The following is a 16,625-nucleotide window of genomic DNA, read 5'->3' as shown; positions in this document are numbered from 1 at the left end:
GAAGGTTTTGATGGTATGGTGTTCACCCTGGACAATCCATTCTTCGTCTCCCACGGATAAAACATGTACACGGTATATATTGACAAGTGGTCAGTGTTGGATAGACCTCAGTTTCTGTGTAACCCTAAATAGGATAAGAGAAAGGGATAATGCCTTGCAAGACATATAATCAATGAATGCAGTGTTTGTAGTTGACTTGACTCAATGCATAAAGAACTCCCCGAAAAAAAAAGAAAAAAAAACTAAAACCGATCAAAGACATGCTGTATTTTCTTAGAGAAATCCAATTCAAAGCTTGTTAAAAATGATTGTAGTGGCTTTATTATCTGACAGCTAGTTGACAGATTTAATATATAGCTTTAATTTTTATGGGTAAATGTTTTAATGTCTGCGCAGCAAGCTAATAAATGTCAAATAATGTATGTAATTATCCCAATTTTGAATACGTCTTAGTTTAATTGCATTTACTTAAACATAAAATAGACAGACTGTCCATCAAGAGCATTTTACATTGGAAAGTTAGCTGATCACAGTTCAAAACACATTACAAGTAATAGTGTTAGAAATCCTCCCACTCACAAGTGGCAAAAACGATTCTGCGCAACCCACATATTCCCAACTCACCATAACATGTTATAAACAACGATGAATTTGCCTATATGAATTCACTCCATTATATTAAAAAATAGACTGAATAATTAACATTGACTAACATTCAGACAATGTTCCCAGAATTCCCGTGCATCTCCCCCCTATTAGTCGCTTGAGCTATTTTTGATAATAAAAAAAAATCAGAATTAAAATAGATCCAGATGTTGAAATGTTTTTCTTGAGATGCTAATACTTACCATTGAGTAAGAGGTAATCTTATAAGAATGTGTGGCTGTACTAATTGATTGCAGATGTACTTGAGAAATTGAGAGTATATAAGAAGCCATCATTTATTTAAGAATGCTCTTTGCTTCTAGATGTGAAGCCAGAAGTTTATTGGCACTGCACACCGTTAATTTTAGTATCAACTCATTAGCTACAAATAATTGGCAATAAATTTCCTTTGGTGATTCTTACCTGTTTGCCAGTAGAACTTTGAAATCCTCATGAGTCACACGCAGTACCTGAAATAGCGAGTGTTAGGGATAGTGCTGTCGGAAATGATACATTCTTTATTTCAGTGTTAGTAACTCATCTATGATGTATACATTTTTTTATGAGAAATTTCCAGTTGAGTATAATATTTTTTAAAAACTCCTGACAGCTTTTACGGCTATTTGTAAAGATGGTCTCAAAGGTTAAGCAGTTTGAGTCAATGTGAAAGAGAAATAATGAAAACTTACCAAAGACAGAAGTGAAAATCAAAGTGAAAATGTAAAGTCAATAGGCAGGAGGAACCATTAGTCAGTCCCATTCGATGGTGTGTCGGTGTTGTGATGTTAACCGATGGCAATGTAGATTTAGAGTGCCTGCTGCACTTCATTTCTGACGCTGTCAATGGTAAGCTACTTGTTTGATATGAAATATTCTATACATATACAACATTTGGCCGGAGCCCTCGTTTGTAACACCAGTCTGCACTTTCATAAACTCAAGGCGATGATGAAGCATCGCAATCATCTGGGCTACAGCTTTGCGGGTCTTTGAAATGCTGGACTTGTGCAAGCACATCCACCCACTATTTTCTCAACCTTTTTGTCCTTAGGAAATGTATGCAAGCTTTTCTTTCTCCCTTTATTTCCTCTTGATGGAAAAATGCATCTAAAAGCCTTGCAGTGTATTATTGTCAGACAAATTTGACAACAAGAAAATGCAAAGTACATTAATTCTGTCTTCAATTAGGTTTCAATAGTGAGGGACATTCTACCAACAATTTACAGTTATTGAGGACTGTAGTTGGAAAGAGCCCACTACTGGCCTTTTTGTCAGAACAGGTTTTAATAGCTTTTCCCAACATTGTGCTAACCTTCCTTTATTAAATATCCTTTTAAAATCCCATTCCTATTGCTAGCACATATAATGTATTTTTTCAAAAGACTGGGTTTAGTTCCCAGAGTTTAGCAGAGTATATCGCCAATAACCAATGATAATATTAATAAAAAATCCAGTATCCTTAGATTTACACCCAGGGATCTGTCTCCGATTACATGGAAGGCCATTGTCAGGAGCAAAAATAGGATTGAGGAGATGCGCCTGTGTTCTCTGCGCCATTAGGGGAGAAATGGGCCCGGTCACGAGGCTCTGTCGAGTCTGAGTGGAGACCTGTAAGGAGAGAGATTGGCGATAGAGGAGAGGGAATCATTGTGATGCAGGTCAGAATGTTGCAGGTGCACATCCAATAATGAATGTGCCAGAACCTCTATGGTTCAGGTGTAGGTGGGGAGGTAGGAGGGGTGGGTGAACAAGCATTCATGTTCACTCTTTAGTGAGTAATATATCATTATCGGAATACAACTGGACAGTGCAATAGGGCAAACAATATGGGTAAAGATTTGGCACAAACATGCACACCTGCAAGCAAGGGACGTTTTAATTCAATGCTGTTTCCCTAATATAATTGCTATGTCTCTGACCATCAGCATATGGAATTCCATATAGCTCTTTGATATGTTATATTTCTCTGCAAATGAAAACACAGTCCTCTTGCAGACTGCTAAAAACGGAGGGAAGTCAAGTGCACTTTGCAGCATGGAAAAATCAATAGAGCCATTTGTAATGGGAGATCTTGTGGATCTAAAGGAAAACATTTGGTAACACTTAGTCATAAAGCTGTAGGCTATGTTTTCTTCCTACAATAGGTTGAGCTCCTGTCATACCTGGTGTGAGTGCACAGCTTAGTCAGGATGTTCAAGGCTCTTTTACAGAGCTGCGTTGTTCTCTGCAGGGACTCGCTTTGTGCATGTGATAAAAGAAACTTCAGAAAGCACCAGACAAAATTGCCTCGTTGCTGCATAATCAGTCTCATGAGTGACAAAATAAAAGCTTGGCTATCATGCCCACCTTAAAACTTGAATTTTCACACTCCCATTTGTAGGAACGACGAGACACCCTCACACTACTTGTCTTTTCTTGGTACAAACTGTCCTCCAGTTAAGCTCTCTGGGCTATTTGTTGCTGAAAAAAACCCAATTTGTTCTTTGAAATACCAATTGAGTTGCAATAACAGTCTGTTTACCAGATGGAAAGATCGAGGTCAGTCATGCGCTCTTTGTGAGCTATCCACACTTTTCGCCCACGCTTCAGTTCTACTCTACTCCGTGCTCTCCTGGTCAAATATCTGATTTGTGAGTCATACCTTGCTTCATGGAAGAAGGGCTGTCCTAAAATACACACTGGCAGGGCAACCTTGCAGAAGCTCACCACCAGAGCGCCCAAGGGAGATGCACAAAATGAGTAGGAGAGACGAAATGTAAGGGAACTGACAGGAGAAAAAGACAAGTAGGCAGACAGTAGATAATAAGGGATTATGCAGGCCTAACTTTTTGTCACGTAACAAAAATGAAAACTTGAGTACAGGCCACATTAAAAAGGAATTGCTTTACAATTCCCGGTTATGAAAAAAATAACTGGTACCTCACACAAACTGTGATTGTGTAAAACTGAAGGTAAAAGTAAAACTCAGGCAAAATGTTTTTATTTGTGTTTTTTATTTCGTCTGGAATCAAAGATGAACTATTGCACTTAAATTTGGAAGTACTTAATTAAAATTCAATTCAAGTTCACGAGTAACATCTTTTTCTTTCTGCATTAATTCAGCAGAGTTGTAAGTTTAAAGAGACTTAACCAATGATTACAATCTGTCTCCACAGCAGTGGTACAGCACCACGCCTTAGCTTTCTCTGAAGAAGCAAAGATTAAAAAAATGGTAGTCCACGTTTTTCAAGTGTTGGATTCTAACAAAAAAAGAAATTTAAAAAAATTAAAGAAAAGTGAAATCATTTGCTTAGGTTGCGTTTCATAAATCAGAATAAGTTAATTTCACCCTGACTGTTAGTTTGGGAGTAATTAAAGAAAAAAAATATATATATATGACTGCTGATTTGTCTTGAGGTTTTTCCTCGTGTAAATTGGCACTTCAGGTCATTAAAGTCTCTAAAAGCATTGCCTTTAAAATTAAATCTCACATCTTTCCATTGAATCCTCATTTAAAAGAAGACTGCGGTTTTAAGTGTAAAGAGACTTTTTGGTCTATGCTGTCGATCTGGGAGATTTTGTCACAGCATTTTGTTTTGAATGTGACCCAGCCAGCCTGTGTGATAAAGCCTTTCCACAAATACAAGGCAAGGCACTCATCACTGCCTTCTTGTTGATTTCTATCACAAGGTGTTTGCCAGGAATTGAATTCAAAGCTGTGTAAAACAATGATCAATAATCTCCAACTGCCTCACTTGGTAAATATCATCTGAATTTGGCTTTGTAGTCACATTTCTACGTGTGTTGTACTATCTTTAAATGACATTCAGTGTTTATTTTCTAATACCAGTATGTGAATACATTGTGAACCCTCTTCCACAGCACTAAGCAACCTACATACACAAAGCAAATACCCGATGATAGCTGAATGGAAAGTGGAGACAATGAGAAGAAACACATTGGCATTCTTGTGGCACCCGGTGGTGACTGACTCTAAATATATACAACACCCATTCACATATGTTGCTAATATAAATAACTTTACCCATGATACCGTACTATTGGATGGGAAACAGTTTACTGTATACCAGTTCCCAGGTACTTTGATAACATTGAAAAAAAGGTCCTTGTGGCTCTGTTTTTCCCCCTCTCAAATGCAATCAACGCGATTAGATTCACATGCCAGATAGGGAGGATGATACAGCAGGGAGAATAAAAAGACCAATGACACTAGGCAGGAGAATTTGGCTGCTACGTGAGCAAACCACCGAGGGCAGATCATCTCGATTTGGGGTGAAACCGACAGTCCCAAAGCCATGCTGGGCAGGACGTGCACGCTGATTATCAGTGTGGGTGTGTCTGCATAACACTGGTAATGGAGTAATGGAAAGAGGGAGGAACATTACACTTTCACATGCTGAATCACTTATTGACTGTCTTTAACGCCAATCAAATTGCTTATAATCCTTGTTTTAATGCACCATTTGCTAATTATCTTATAAAGTAAGATGCAACCACCTGTACAGATGCCACAATTTTGTGATACAGGAAATGTAATACAATTTTAAAAATAAAATCTGCACATACTCAATAGGCTAATTCATCAAAATATGCCAGGAGGCTCGCAGACAAACATTTGATGTTAAAATGTTAAAAGAAAATCAACAGACCCCACAAAAGACAAAATGAGTTATATAATTCTCTTTAAAAAAAAAAACAATACATTTATCACTGCCTTTCCCTGAACTAAGCCCCAACAGACAAGGAAAAAATTAACAGTATGAAAAATATTGTAATAGTATTGACAAATACACAGTAAAATTAAAAAATAGGAATCCTGGATTTGGATAATTTTAAAGTAGATGTTGATGTATACGTACACTGTATAATGAGATGTAAATAGAGTCGAATTTTATTTACTTATTAAATGATAAATGGGATTCTTGTGTGATTACAAGTCGGCATTAACACTGAATAGTAAAACAAGTCATTAATTTATGTAAACAGCACAAACTGCTGTAATCATGATGGTTGTGAAGTACAGAGCATGACTATGCTTAACTCTTGATGCGTATTCACTTGATGAACATTTGCGGGTTTTACATGGTATGAATACCTAAATGTTTAGGGTAGGGGTGGGCAAACCGGTCCTGGGGTGGAGGTTTTTTTTCCGACCGATCCAACACAAACACTTTGATCAATGAGATTCCTGCAGAAAACAAGAAGTGCCTGACTGCAATCCACTGATTGCACTTGTAGGACATCAGATTGCTGAAAAGGTGTCCTCTTTACAGGTTGGAATGAAAACCTGCACCCACTGTGGCCCTTTGTACTATAGTTTTCCCATCCCAGGTTTAGGGGTTCAATCACTTGATTTCGACGTGGGCAAGCGTGGTATCTGTCCCGCTCGGTGGCGGTACGATTGTGAGTGGGAATTGCTGTCAATGTCACTGTGTATGCTAAAGCTGATTGGCGACTAGTCTTGGGTAGTCCCCCTTTTGCTGGTATAGGCTCCAGCAACCCCTGCAACACTGGCAAGGAAGATGAATGAATGAACATGGTAAGAATAACATTTCTGTCTATTTTAATTTGCACAACCAAACTTCAAATTTGTATTTAGTTGGAAATAGTGCCGTGTAAACACTCACTGAAAGAGAGAGAGAGAGAGAGAGTAAGTAAGGCACATGGTGAATCAGAAATGTGTAGGTTTCGGTATTACAGGGATGAATTGTCGCAAAAGGTAAATTTGAGTGAGAGACAGATGGGCAGAAAAAGAGGGGGCGAGAGTGACGGCGTTAGAGGAGAGAACAGCTTCCACTCCTCACCCGCCCTCCGCCAATGTGTTGGCAATGCCGTTCTCTGGTGCAAAGAGATTACCAAAGCCCAGCCCGAGGTTGCATGTATGGACACAGTCATTACCTCTGACCATCTGACAAATAACTGCTGACTGAATGCAAACCCCCTCATCTACACAGTTTTGATTTGAGCAGTGTGGAGCTCAAATGCTGCTCACTTCCCTCAAAGGTTTATTTATCATTTTATGATGCCTTTTATCAACTTATATTGGCTTGTAGTGCTTTACAAAACACTACCACAATACATACATCTTCTGACACAAAGATTGAACTCATTCCATTATAGGCAGGATGTGAACGCTTATAAAACACTTTGACAAGATGGCTTCTTGGCAACATCATTATGATCCTACTTACAGTGTGTATGTGTCATTGTGCTAGTGTCAAGAGGACAATCTGTGTGCAGGCAGCATGGGGTTCTGTCAGAACCCACGGTCTTTTTGCACTTCTGTGAAAAGAATCTTGGAATTGAAGCCGGCTGGCGTCAAGATTCACTCGGTGGCTAATAATGCAGCAAATAAAGGCAAAAAGAGTCTTTCACTGCTGGCTATAACATGGAGCTGCTCCAGCTTGAGGCGCTCATGGGAAACGTCTCAGTTTCCCCGGCCCAACGGTTTTTTTGGAACTGCTTTTTTTTCTCCCACATCCTTCTGTTGTAGAGAAGACCCATGCTGAAGATGAGGGTAATTCTTGACATGGTGTTGTCTTCTGATTGTTGGCTTTTTGTCAGAAAAGAACACTTTGAAAAGTGCCCTTTATTTTTTGTGTCTGTGTTGTCATGGTATTCTCTTTTCTGTGGAGACAGCCTGTCTTGTCATATCTCCACTCTTTCCGGCTCTCAGACGAGGAGGGTAGATGTTTGCTGCTCCCCCTTACCCGCCACCCCCTCCCAAAGAGGAACTCATGCTGTCCCATATGTTCCCTATTTCTCTTTAAATAACATTGTTGTTTTTCTGTGAGAAGCATCTGAGTGAAAAAGAGAGGCAGCCAGATGCATTTTGTGTTTTCTACGTACACACCACCTTCTTATTAAATGTGTAGGGAAGTTAAAGCACAAGCATTTCTTTTGTCTCACCTTTCTTTACAATGGCTTGTTGTGCTCGCGGGCAGCCGTATGTTGAAATAGGCAGACTAATTATCTGCACTCAGCATTTAAAGTCAGTGAAATCCCTAACCTTTAGACAACCTCACCACTTCTCTGTGAAAGTTTTGTTTGAAATTGTCATTTAATGTCACCACGCATATTACAAAATGCGACTCCTACCTTACCGACATCATTTTTCCCCATACCCACTTTAGCCTTTACTAACAAATTTTCATTCAGGGCAGCTGCAGCACTTGGTGCTAGTAAATCAATAAAAGTGTGTCCCCTATAAGAGACCTTTGTGTTTTCTTTCCATCGATCCTGTCAGGGCAGATACATTGAAGAGCAAGGCCAGCGATTACCCTCAGCGAGCCAAACTTTGATCTATATACCAAATGACAGGTGCCAGACATCAGCTGTGGGTAATTCTGATGCTGAAAGGGAGAATTGTTAATGCTTCTGTCGTAGAGTCCATTTTGTTAGCCATGATTGGGTCATGGAAGGTGGAGTGGCTTTGTATGTGGGTTGTCTGCAGGCTCACGGTCACCCTTTCACCTTGTTGCCAGTCATTGGAGATGAACACTTTCGAAAGACAGTGTCACCGTGAAACAGTTCCTGTATCCTACTCGTAGTCAATTTCGAAATGCAAATGTCCCGCTGAAAATACACTTTCTACTACGTGTATATATATTTTTAGCTCAACACTTTCTTTAAATATATTACTTCACAGCATCATATGGCGAGCCAGAACAATATAATGACCAAGAAATAGAACAAATCTTCATTAAGGGGCTTTAGAATATTTTCTTTATGAGAAGCAAGGTGACACAGAAAATGTAAAATCCCCTAAGACATATGTGAGTGAGAATCCAGGAACTTATAATCATCAAAAAGGAAATACTAAAGATAATTCTTTTGGTTCCAAAATTCAAACTGTCCAATACAGTCCACATTTGTGATTTAGAACATAATAACATGGTAAATGCAACAATTTCCCCATCTAGATGCATTTCCACTCTAACTTTATAGCTTTTTATCATGCTTTATATGCATATTAATCTGCGGTGTTTCCAATTCTTTGCAAAATATTATTCTCATTCTGAGCCACTGAAATCGCCATCAATTCATTTTAATGTGTGTTTCGTTGATACCTTTCTAGCTAATAACCCTAAGGGATAATCATTATAATGAGGAAAATCATCCAAAAAATTGAATTTCAATTGTGTTTGACACAAAAGGATTAGTAGTAGTAGTGCATTACATCAACTGTCAGACCCATGGAAAGGTGTTTGATTGCAATCACAAGGCCTTTCAGTTTACCTGACTTTTAATTCGCACATATCAGTCCTCTAACAACCAAGACTCACCACTTTTATTAGCCTGAGGTCAAAGCAGTAATTTGAAAGAAGGCTCTGATAACATGAATGTTTGGACTGAGCCATTTGTCAATTCTGCGGGAATAAGGAATGAGGCGAATAAATATAGCCACGGTGCATTCTCAGAAACAAGTGATCCAGTGAGACAAATATTTACGCTAAGCCCAGCCTTGTGCCTATCTTGGATTCCAGAAGACTCAAACACCTTGTGACTCCTCCATAGCATTGGTAAAATTGCATCCAATAGATGTGTCTCATTTAGGCAGGATGACTCTTTTTAAATGCAAATCACCCTGGTTGCTACAATGCTCCCTTTTGAATCAGTCCAAGCTATGAACAAAGCCCATATGCATGTGACCTTTCGGAAAGAGTGTGGCTTGAAAGACATTGAGTAATCTTTAGTTTGTGATCGTCTGCTTCTCAATTTGTCAGGTTTGTGCGCTTGACCCCCTTTGCATTGTGGGTCAAAGCTATAACTCACAGTCTGCAAGTTGTAGTGATCCCATTAGCCGGTGGCTGTGTCCTCATTTATGTGTTTCTCCTGTGTCCGGCTGCATTTGATCACCTTAACACAAATTGATGACTTTCATACAGTGCTTTGATTAGACCCTATGATGAGTTACGACACTCCGTTGAAGAGGAATCGATTTTTGTGCATCCGTATGTCTTCCGCTAGATGGGCATTTTGATTCTAGACATGCCACAGCCAGTTTCCATAAATCACTGTTTGTGAGTCCACCATCATATTTAGCCATCACTGCAATTTGACGTAAGAGAGATGGATGAAAGTCTTTTTCTGACAGCCTTGATTGAAAAAATTCGGCCAATGTCAGCGTATGACAAAATATCGAGGAGAATTCAATTCCAACTTCTGGAAATATGAAAACATAGCATCTGGTGTTTTCCCCCTAAATATATTTTCTCAAGACAGATCCGTTTTTCTTATTTTATTGTATTATTTAATGTCTTTTGAGGACCCAGCAAAACGACCGTCTGCCTCTGCCTTGTCTCACCTGTTGAAAAATTATTTTCTATGATTCACAACAGGAGGACCACATTAGTACACACATTGTGAAGCAGCTGTTGTTGTATTCATTCATTTTCAGTACCGCTGATCTTCACAAGGGGTATAGAGGGTGCTGGAGCCTATCCCAGCAAGAGTGTTCAACCAGCCTTCCATGCATGTTTTTGAGATGTGGGAAGAAACCGGAGTACCGGAAGAAAACCCATGCAAGCCTGGGAAGAACATGCAAATCCCGGATAGGAAGATCCAAACCTGGAATTGAATCCTCGATCTCAGAACTGTAAAGTTAACAAGCTGACCACTCGGCTTGATTAGTAATTGAGGTTCTTGAAATGTTCTAGTTCAGTAGAGAGATGCTGTCAAGATTCAACAAGCGCTGTGTTTTAAGCAGAGTCAAAAAAAGGTCTTTTCTCCGTGAGTCTTGGCCAACTTAGTGTTCAAAGGTGTCTTTGATTCTAATCAAACGTGAATTCCTGATTGAGTCTAATCAGAAATGTGGCCAGCTGCTGTCTCTGGGGGGAAAAAGCCGGCATCAGTCCTTCCAACCTGTGCTTGGCTGTATTTTGATTCATGTGATGATTCACAGTGCGAAGGAGGAAGATCTAACTTTGATTGTAATATTTGACTTTTTAGATGATAAGACAGTGGGAAAGTGTTATCACTGGGAAGAAAATACAGGTGGAAAACGGAACTAGTCAGAATGTTGATATTTTAGATCTATCTGAAAATGAACACTGTGTTCCCAGAATGTTTAAAGATATTCTCTATAGAACTATTGCTTATTTTTCACAATTTGATTGATTCAGCCATTTGCACAATGGGATGATTTGGTCGATTTGCATGTACAGTGCTGAGTTGACATTATCAGCAGTTGGTTGATTGTGATAAATGAGAGTGATTAAAAAGGTGCTGTCAAGGAAGACAGCCATGTTTAACACATCCTTTTACAAAAATGCTAGGCCTCTCCCTAGACACGATTGCATGTAAATACATGAATAAAATTATATCGGCCTGGTGAAATAGGGGTTTTGTATGTAAACCTCACTGTTCTAAGATGGAGATTTAAATCCTTGGGTGCATTCTGACCTTTGTCGAGTTTCCATGTTCTCTCGGGCCTTGGTGGGTTTTCCCCGGGTACTGACACTATCAGATCCTGCCTTATATTGTCCACCATTGAAGTCCTAAAATGAATTAAGAAATTTCTAGCTGAATATACATATATATATGAGGAAAATTATTTTAAAACTGTGCCTGCAATGTGAATTCTACACAGATGACAATGTAGAATTCAATTGTAGAGGAAATGTATTGAACTGCAGTTGACCTGAATATTGAGGAGACAGAGAGAACCTGAGCATCTTTTTTTGAAACTGTGTTTAGCCGGGTAAATGTCATTTTTAGCCCTAAAAGATTCAGATAACTACATGAACTGAAAAATGCATCTTTGCTGGATGCCATAATTTATAAAAAGGCAGCGTGTCAGTCAAGAGTAGCACTGCTGACAAAGCAGTACCCCATCCGCCATCTAAAAGCAGTATGGTTTATCCCACCAGCTAGCAGCGGTTTAAGCGCCTTTCACTATGGCGTGTAAGCTTCATGATGGCGTCGTAAAGAGCTAGGAAAATATATACTTGCAAATCAAACATGTCGAGAATGGGGATGTGTTAGCATTAGAAAGATGCTGAAACAAAAGAAGAACCCGTTGGCTCTATTTGATTGGCATCTGACTAAAAAAAACACTGGTTATAATTCTACTTTTAGAACCCTTACATTGGTTTTGAATGCAAATTTGCAACACTAACTCTTGATTGAAACCCTACTTTAAAACTCTAACTCTAAAATATAGGTTTTAAACCCTACTTCGAAACCCTACCTCTAGATTGAAACCTGAGTTCAAACCCCAGTTTCAGACCATACTTTTGGAAACCTAAATTTATATACCCTGGCTGAGAACACCTTCTAATTTAGGTAACAGAAAAATAAGCATTAGGATTTTAATTGGCTATTTTTACAATTTACTTTTCCTAAGAATAGTTCAGTACAATGTAATTTATGCAAGAACAAGGTTTTAATCATATTACATAGCGCACCCCAAAAGTGGCGTTTTTTTCAAATATTGATTTAGCCCTAGTTATGAATATAGAAGACATAGCAAGAGTATTTCCACTTCACACATAATTTAGTTGACCTGACCTGAGATTGGCTGAACAGAGAAGCATGTGTGTATATCTTGCTCTTAGGTCATGTAATGGGCTTCTGTCTCTGGTGGAATACATCATTTTCAGTTTAATAAGACATAGAGTCACATTGAAATATTTTAATGTCTCTGTCAGAAGCCTTTTGTATGGCAAGTTAGGAAGAATATCTTTCAATGCATAATAATGGGAGAATCCATAGTTCAGAAAATCAGCATAGCCATTACATGAGTCCTTTTGACTTTCCAAAGTGATTCTCTATGTAGTGTTGATTGAAGAACAATCTCCTGAGACATACAGCCTTTCAATTGTGCATTTGAGTCTGTGCTGCTTTTCTTCAAAGCAAGCAGCAAAGACAAGTCCTGTCAATTATTCTTTAGTGGTGTGAGAAGCCTTTGACAAGGGCCACATGTACCCCAGTAACAAAGCCTATACTTACAACAGGAGTATCCCAAACAAGCTCATATGGTCAAATATTGATGTAGTAAATATAAATTCAACATTTGATTCGCAAGTCACTTTGTCAAGGGAGCCGCTTGCCATGCTAACGCCAGCAGCAGTATATACAATTAATTGATGTTAAAGTGATATACAAGCAAAATCTGACCTATGCTTGAGGTGTCTAACATGAGCAACAACATCGTCTTTTTTGTCGTTTAAATTTGTATTTATTTATTAAACTTCATTGATCGCCAAGAGGTGATTCTTTTTGCTTTGAGAGATGAGATGTCAAAGTGACGTATTGTAACCCTTGGCAAGCGGATATTTTTTGCAGTTCAAACCTAATCTTCTTGTAGACAGACATTTTTTCCTATACACCATATTTTTCAATCACTTACAGATATTATCAAGATATGATGTTTGTTTTTTTGTTTTTTTACGATTGCAAATATGTTAGAAATTTAAATAGACACAATATACCCAAAATGGCATGCTTTCATATGCACTGGTGTTAATCAATGTGATTTCATACTTTTTCAACTGATAACAACTGCTATGACAATTTACAATTTACTGCTTGAAGTCAAGAAATCGCCACCAACGCTTTATCAGAATAACAACACTGATGCCCGGGATGTAGTGGATTCATGGTCCAAACCCTGCAATAAATGGTAGTACACCACCCCCCCCCCCCCCCCAATGCTAACAAGATCTATTTAAAATGCAACAATCCACATCAAACAATTGTCAATTTAATCAAGGGAATAATCTACAAATATGACAAGTATCAGCCACTGTTGCATAACAATAACCTCCCAAAATATCCATCACCTCATTGGTCAATCAAAATAGACTCGACTACCATGTGAGCATCAAATAATAAAATATCTCAAGTTCTTTAATTAACAGCATGATTATGAGGCTGTAGGGAATGACACCACTATTGTGATCTGGGAGAATGTTGCCCAAAATAGCTCCACCCACTTTTATCACTCTGGGTGCAGTTGCCAGGCAACAAGGTGAGATTCAAGACGTGCCAAGTAAAAGTTCAATGCACTGGTCCACGTTTATCATCATGTCAAGCTCAAAGTTGAAATGACCCTTTCTCCTTTTTAAGATCCCACAGATCAGCTATGCATCAACAGCTCCGGAATTGAGTGATGACAGACGATACGACTTCTTCTCAAGAGTGGTTCCTCCAGACTCCTTCCAGGCTCAAGCCATGGTGGATATCATTCGAGCAATGGGTTGGAGTTATGTTTCCACCATCGCCTCAGAGGGCAGTTACGGAGAGAAAGGAGTGGAGGCCTTCACACAACTCTCCAAAGAAGGAGGTTAGTCTTAGGTCAACAGTCCTCAAAACAAACATCTTTATTTGTTTCTTTTGTTTACTTTCTTCAACCCATTGGTGTGATTTTAAATACTCGTGTGCCTTTTCCACTCAGCTAAAAAATGTTCTTTTGAATTTCCATTTCACTTCTTAACATTACTTGTTTTTTGGGAAGATGAATTATTAATGCTCAGCTCCCCAGTGAGTTACAAAGTGTTACTGCAGATGTAGACAGAGAAGAGAGTTGTAAAGAAAATATCACATCACAATAATGAGCATTGCTTTTGAAATTATTTTTTATTGTAACCGCTGTCGCTTTCTTTTTGGAGCGAAACACGAGGAATCGTGTGAAAATGTTGGATTTCTTTCATTTCAACAAACGGGAGGAGAGCTTTTGGCTAGGGTTTTGTTACAGTGCCTCCTTTCTCTTTTGCTCATCTTCACCCTTTTTTCCCCTTTGTGTAGCCCAGCTACTGAGCACGCTTGGCTCTTAGATGGGTAATAATAGTCAGTGCTCTTGGTGCTCTGCCTGTCCAAACCACTTTGGTTGCTTGTATGAGGGAGCAGGCCACAAGATTGTTCATAATTTCAGAGAAGAAGGCTTACCCTCTTGGCAAAAGTCTCCATTATTGAAGACACAATTGAAATAAATTCAAAACAAAGACTGTCCTATTTCTCTGATATTTTAGAATCCATCAAAACAGATCCGTACAACAATTGGGATGTTACAGAGTAAGAGGCGCCATATTTTGTAGAAGTCAGTGCATTAAATTGCAGTCATTTTAGGACTATAAGGGGGTGCTCGAGTCTATCTCGGCCAACTATGGGCAGTAAACTGGGCACATCCTGAATTGGTTGTCAGACAATTGCAGGGCACAGGAGACGGACAACCGTTCACACTCAGACTCATCCCTACGAGCAATTTAGAGTGTTCAACCAGTAAAGAGGGCATTCACTCTTCACCAGTCTTTCATGCATTTTTGGGGGGATGTAGGCAAGATCGTAGGAGTGATTGGGAATCTGTTGTGATATTTCACGGAAAAATTGGATAGAAGAAGGCGTTGAAAAGAATATGCGGCAATATAGTTTTAATAGAGGTCAATTTAGCTTAGCAGTAAGCTCTGCATCTGTTTTACAGATCTGAGGTACAAATCTGGGCTCTTGTGTGGAGTTTGGATGGTTAGTTTAAATAATCGACAATCGTTTATCATTAAAAGTCCTGCTTTACATGCACAACAACATAGGTTTGCAAAGTGTTGTTCCTCACCACTACCTCTGAGCATCCCAATCCATTTGATAAACCCACAGAGAGGGATTACCATCTTCTGCAGCACACTAATGTGCACAAACCTCAAACATGAGGAAAAAAAGCGTAATGAAACCCTGTAGGCAGTGATCAGAAGTCCTGCATGCATAAATATTTCAGATGTGTGCATTCACATTTAGTGTGATCACTCATTAAAACTTGAAGATGCTGTTTGTGGCTGTGTAATCTACGTCGACAGACCTAGAGCAAGAGACAGCTGTGCAAAGTGAGAGAAACTATGTGGAGAATATCTCCCCATTAAAACATATTCAAAAAGTTTCACTTCGCCTAGATCCTGACAAGCAAGCTTCTTCCTGCTTTCTTTCCCAGACACATTCCTTGTGGATTTGTTTAAATACATTGCGCTGAGCAGTAAACAAACTAATATTATTGTGACTTTACCAGCCATAGAGAGAGAACTGAATAACAGTGAGACTCATTCTTTTTCTGCTAAGCAGCAGCCATTTTAGCATATTTTATAATCAAATACAAATGGGAATTATTTGCTTTAAAGAAACCCTTTAGAGCACCCCAGGCATCTTCTTTTTAATAAACACATTCATTATGCAGGAGGTTTTCTCAGGAATAATTAACACTCACAAAACTCAGTCAAATCTATCAAAACAGAAATAAACACCCAACTAAATGTGAATATTTACCACCAAGGTTGTAGATGAGAAGTAACAGCGCCACAAAATATTGTCATAAGTCTTATTGTTAACATCCATGGTACATTCACTATATAACAACATTTATAGTATTAATATTTTGACTGTCTGATGAGAACCCTTTCCGTCTGGTTGGAATGGTTTTGGTAGTAGAATTATAATCTTCAAATCTGACTTTAACCTTGCAATCCTTCCTTTGTAGCCAAAGAGGCATTACTATTTTCAATGAATGGCTGCTGCACTACTAACAGCTCAAGACAAGAACCAATCAATGTTACTTTTCACTAATTATTTTGTCCATGAAAGAGCCCTTTCTGTGTGTGTGTGTGTGTTAGTGTGTGTTTGTGTGTGTGTGTGTGTGCATGTGTGTGTGTGTGTGAGAGATTTTGGTACTTTTATAGTGTGAAGTGTCACTGTACCAAAAACGATTGCCATCAAAGTCAAGGTTCTGTTTGATAAAAATACCAAAGAATCGATTAACCATATGATCTTATCTTCAGACTGCGTAATGAAGAAACAGACAGTTTCTATTTCCTTCTTCCTTCATTTAACAATGGAGTTCAAGCAAAAATCTTTCCACTTGTCATAAAGATGATAATATCTGAAATTGCAATATGATCCGAGCTCCTTATAGAAAGTGACTTCATGTATTTTTCCCTACCCACAAGCAATTTCCAGACAGTGTTTTATTCTTGCATCTGAGCACGTTGATATATACGAGA

At 38.7% G+C, this 16,625-nt stretch overlaps 1 protein-coding gene across 6 annotated transcripts in view; it reads left to right on the top strand.

Moving 5' to 3' along the window:
* The window catches only part of LOC144195960 (metabotropic glutamate receptor 7-like), a 99,679-nt gene that overhangs the window by 40,274 nt on the left and 42,780 nt on the right, over positions 1–16,625 (top strand). For all 6 annotated transcript variants that reach the window (XM_077715893.1, XM_077715911.1, XM_077715883.1 and 3 more), the window contains one exon: positions 13,717–13,933. In XM_077715893.1, coding sequence (XP_077572019.1) covers positions 13,717–13,933 — 217 coding nt within the window. The remainder of the gene's footprint in view (positions 1–13,716; positions 13,934–16,625) is intronic.

This window comes from Stigmatopora nigra, chromosome 1 (assembly GCF_051989575.1).
Source record: "Stigmatopora nigra isolate UIUO_SnigA chromosome 1, RoL_Snig_1.1, whole genome shotgun sequence".
In the NCBI taxonomy this organism is placed as follows: Eukaryota; Metazoa; Chordata; class Actinopteri; order Syngnathiformes; family Syngnathidae; genus Stigmatopora; species Stigmatopora nigra.
Note: the sequence above shows the minus strand (reverse complement) of the source record. Positions and strands in the feature narration are given on the sequence as shown.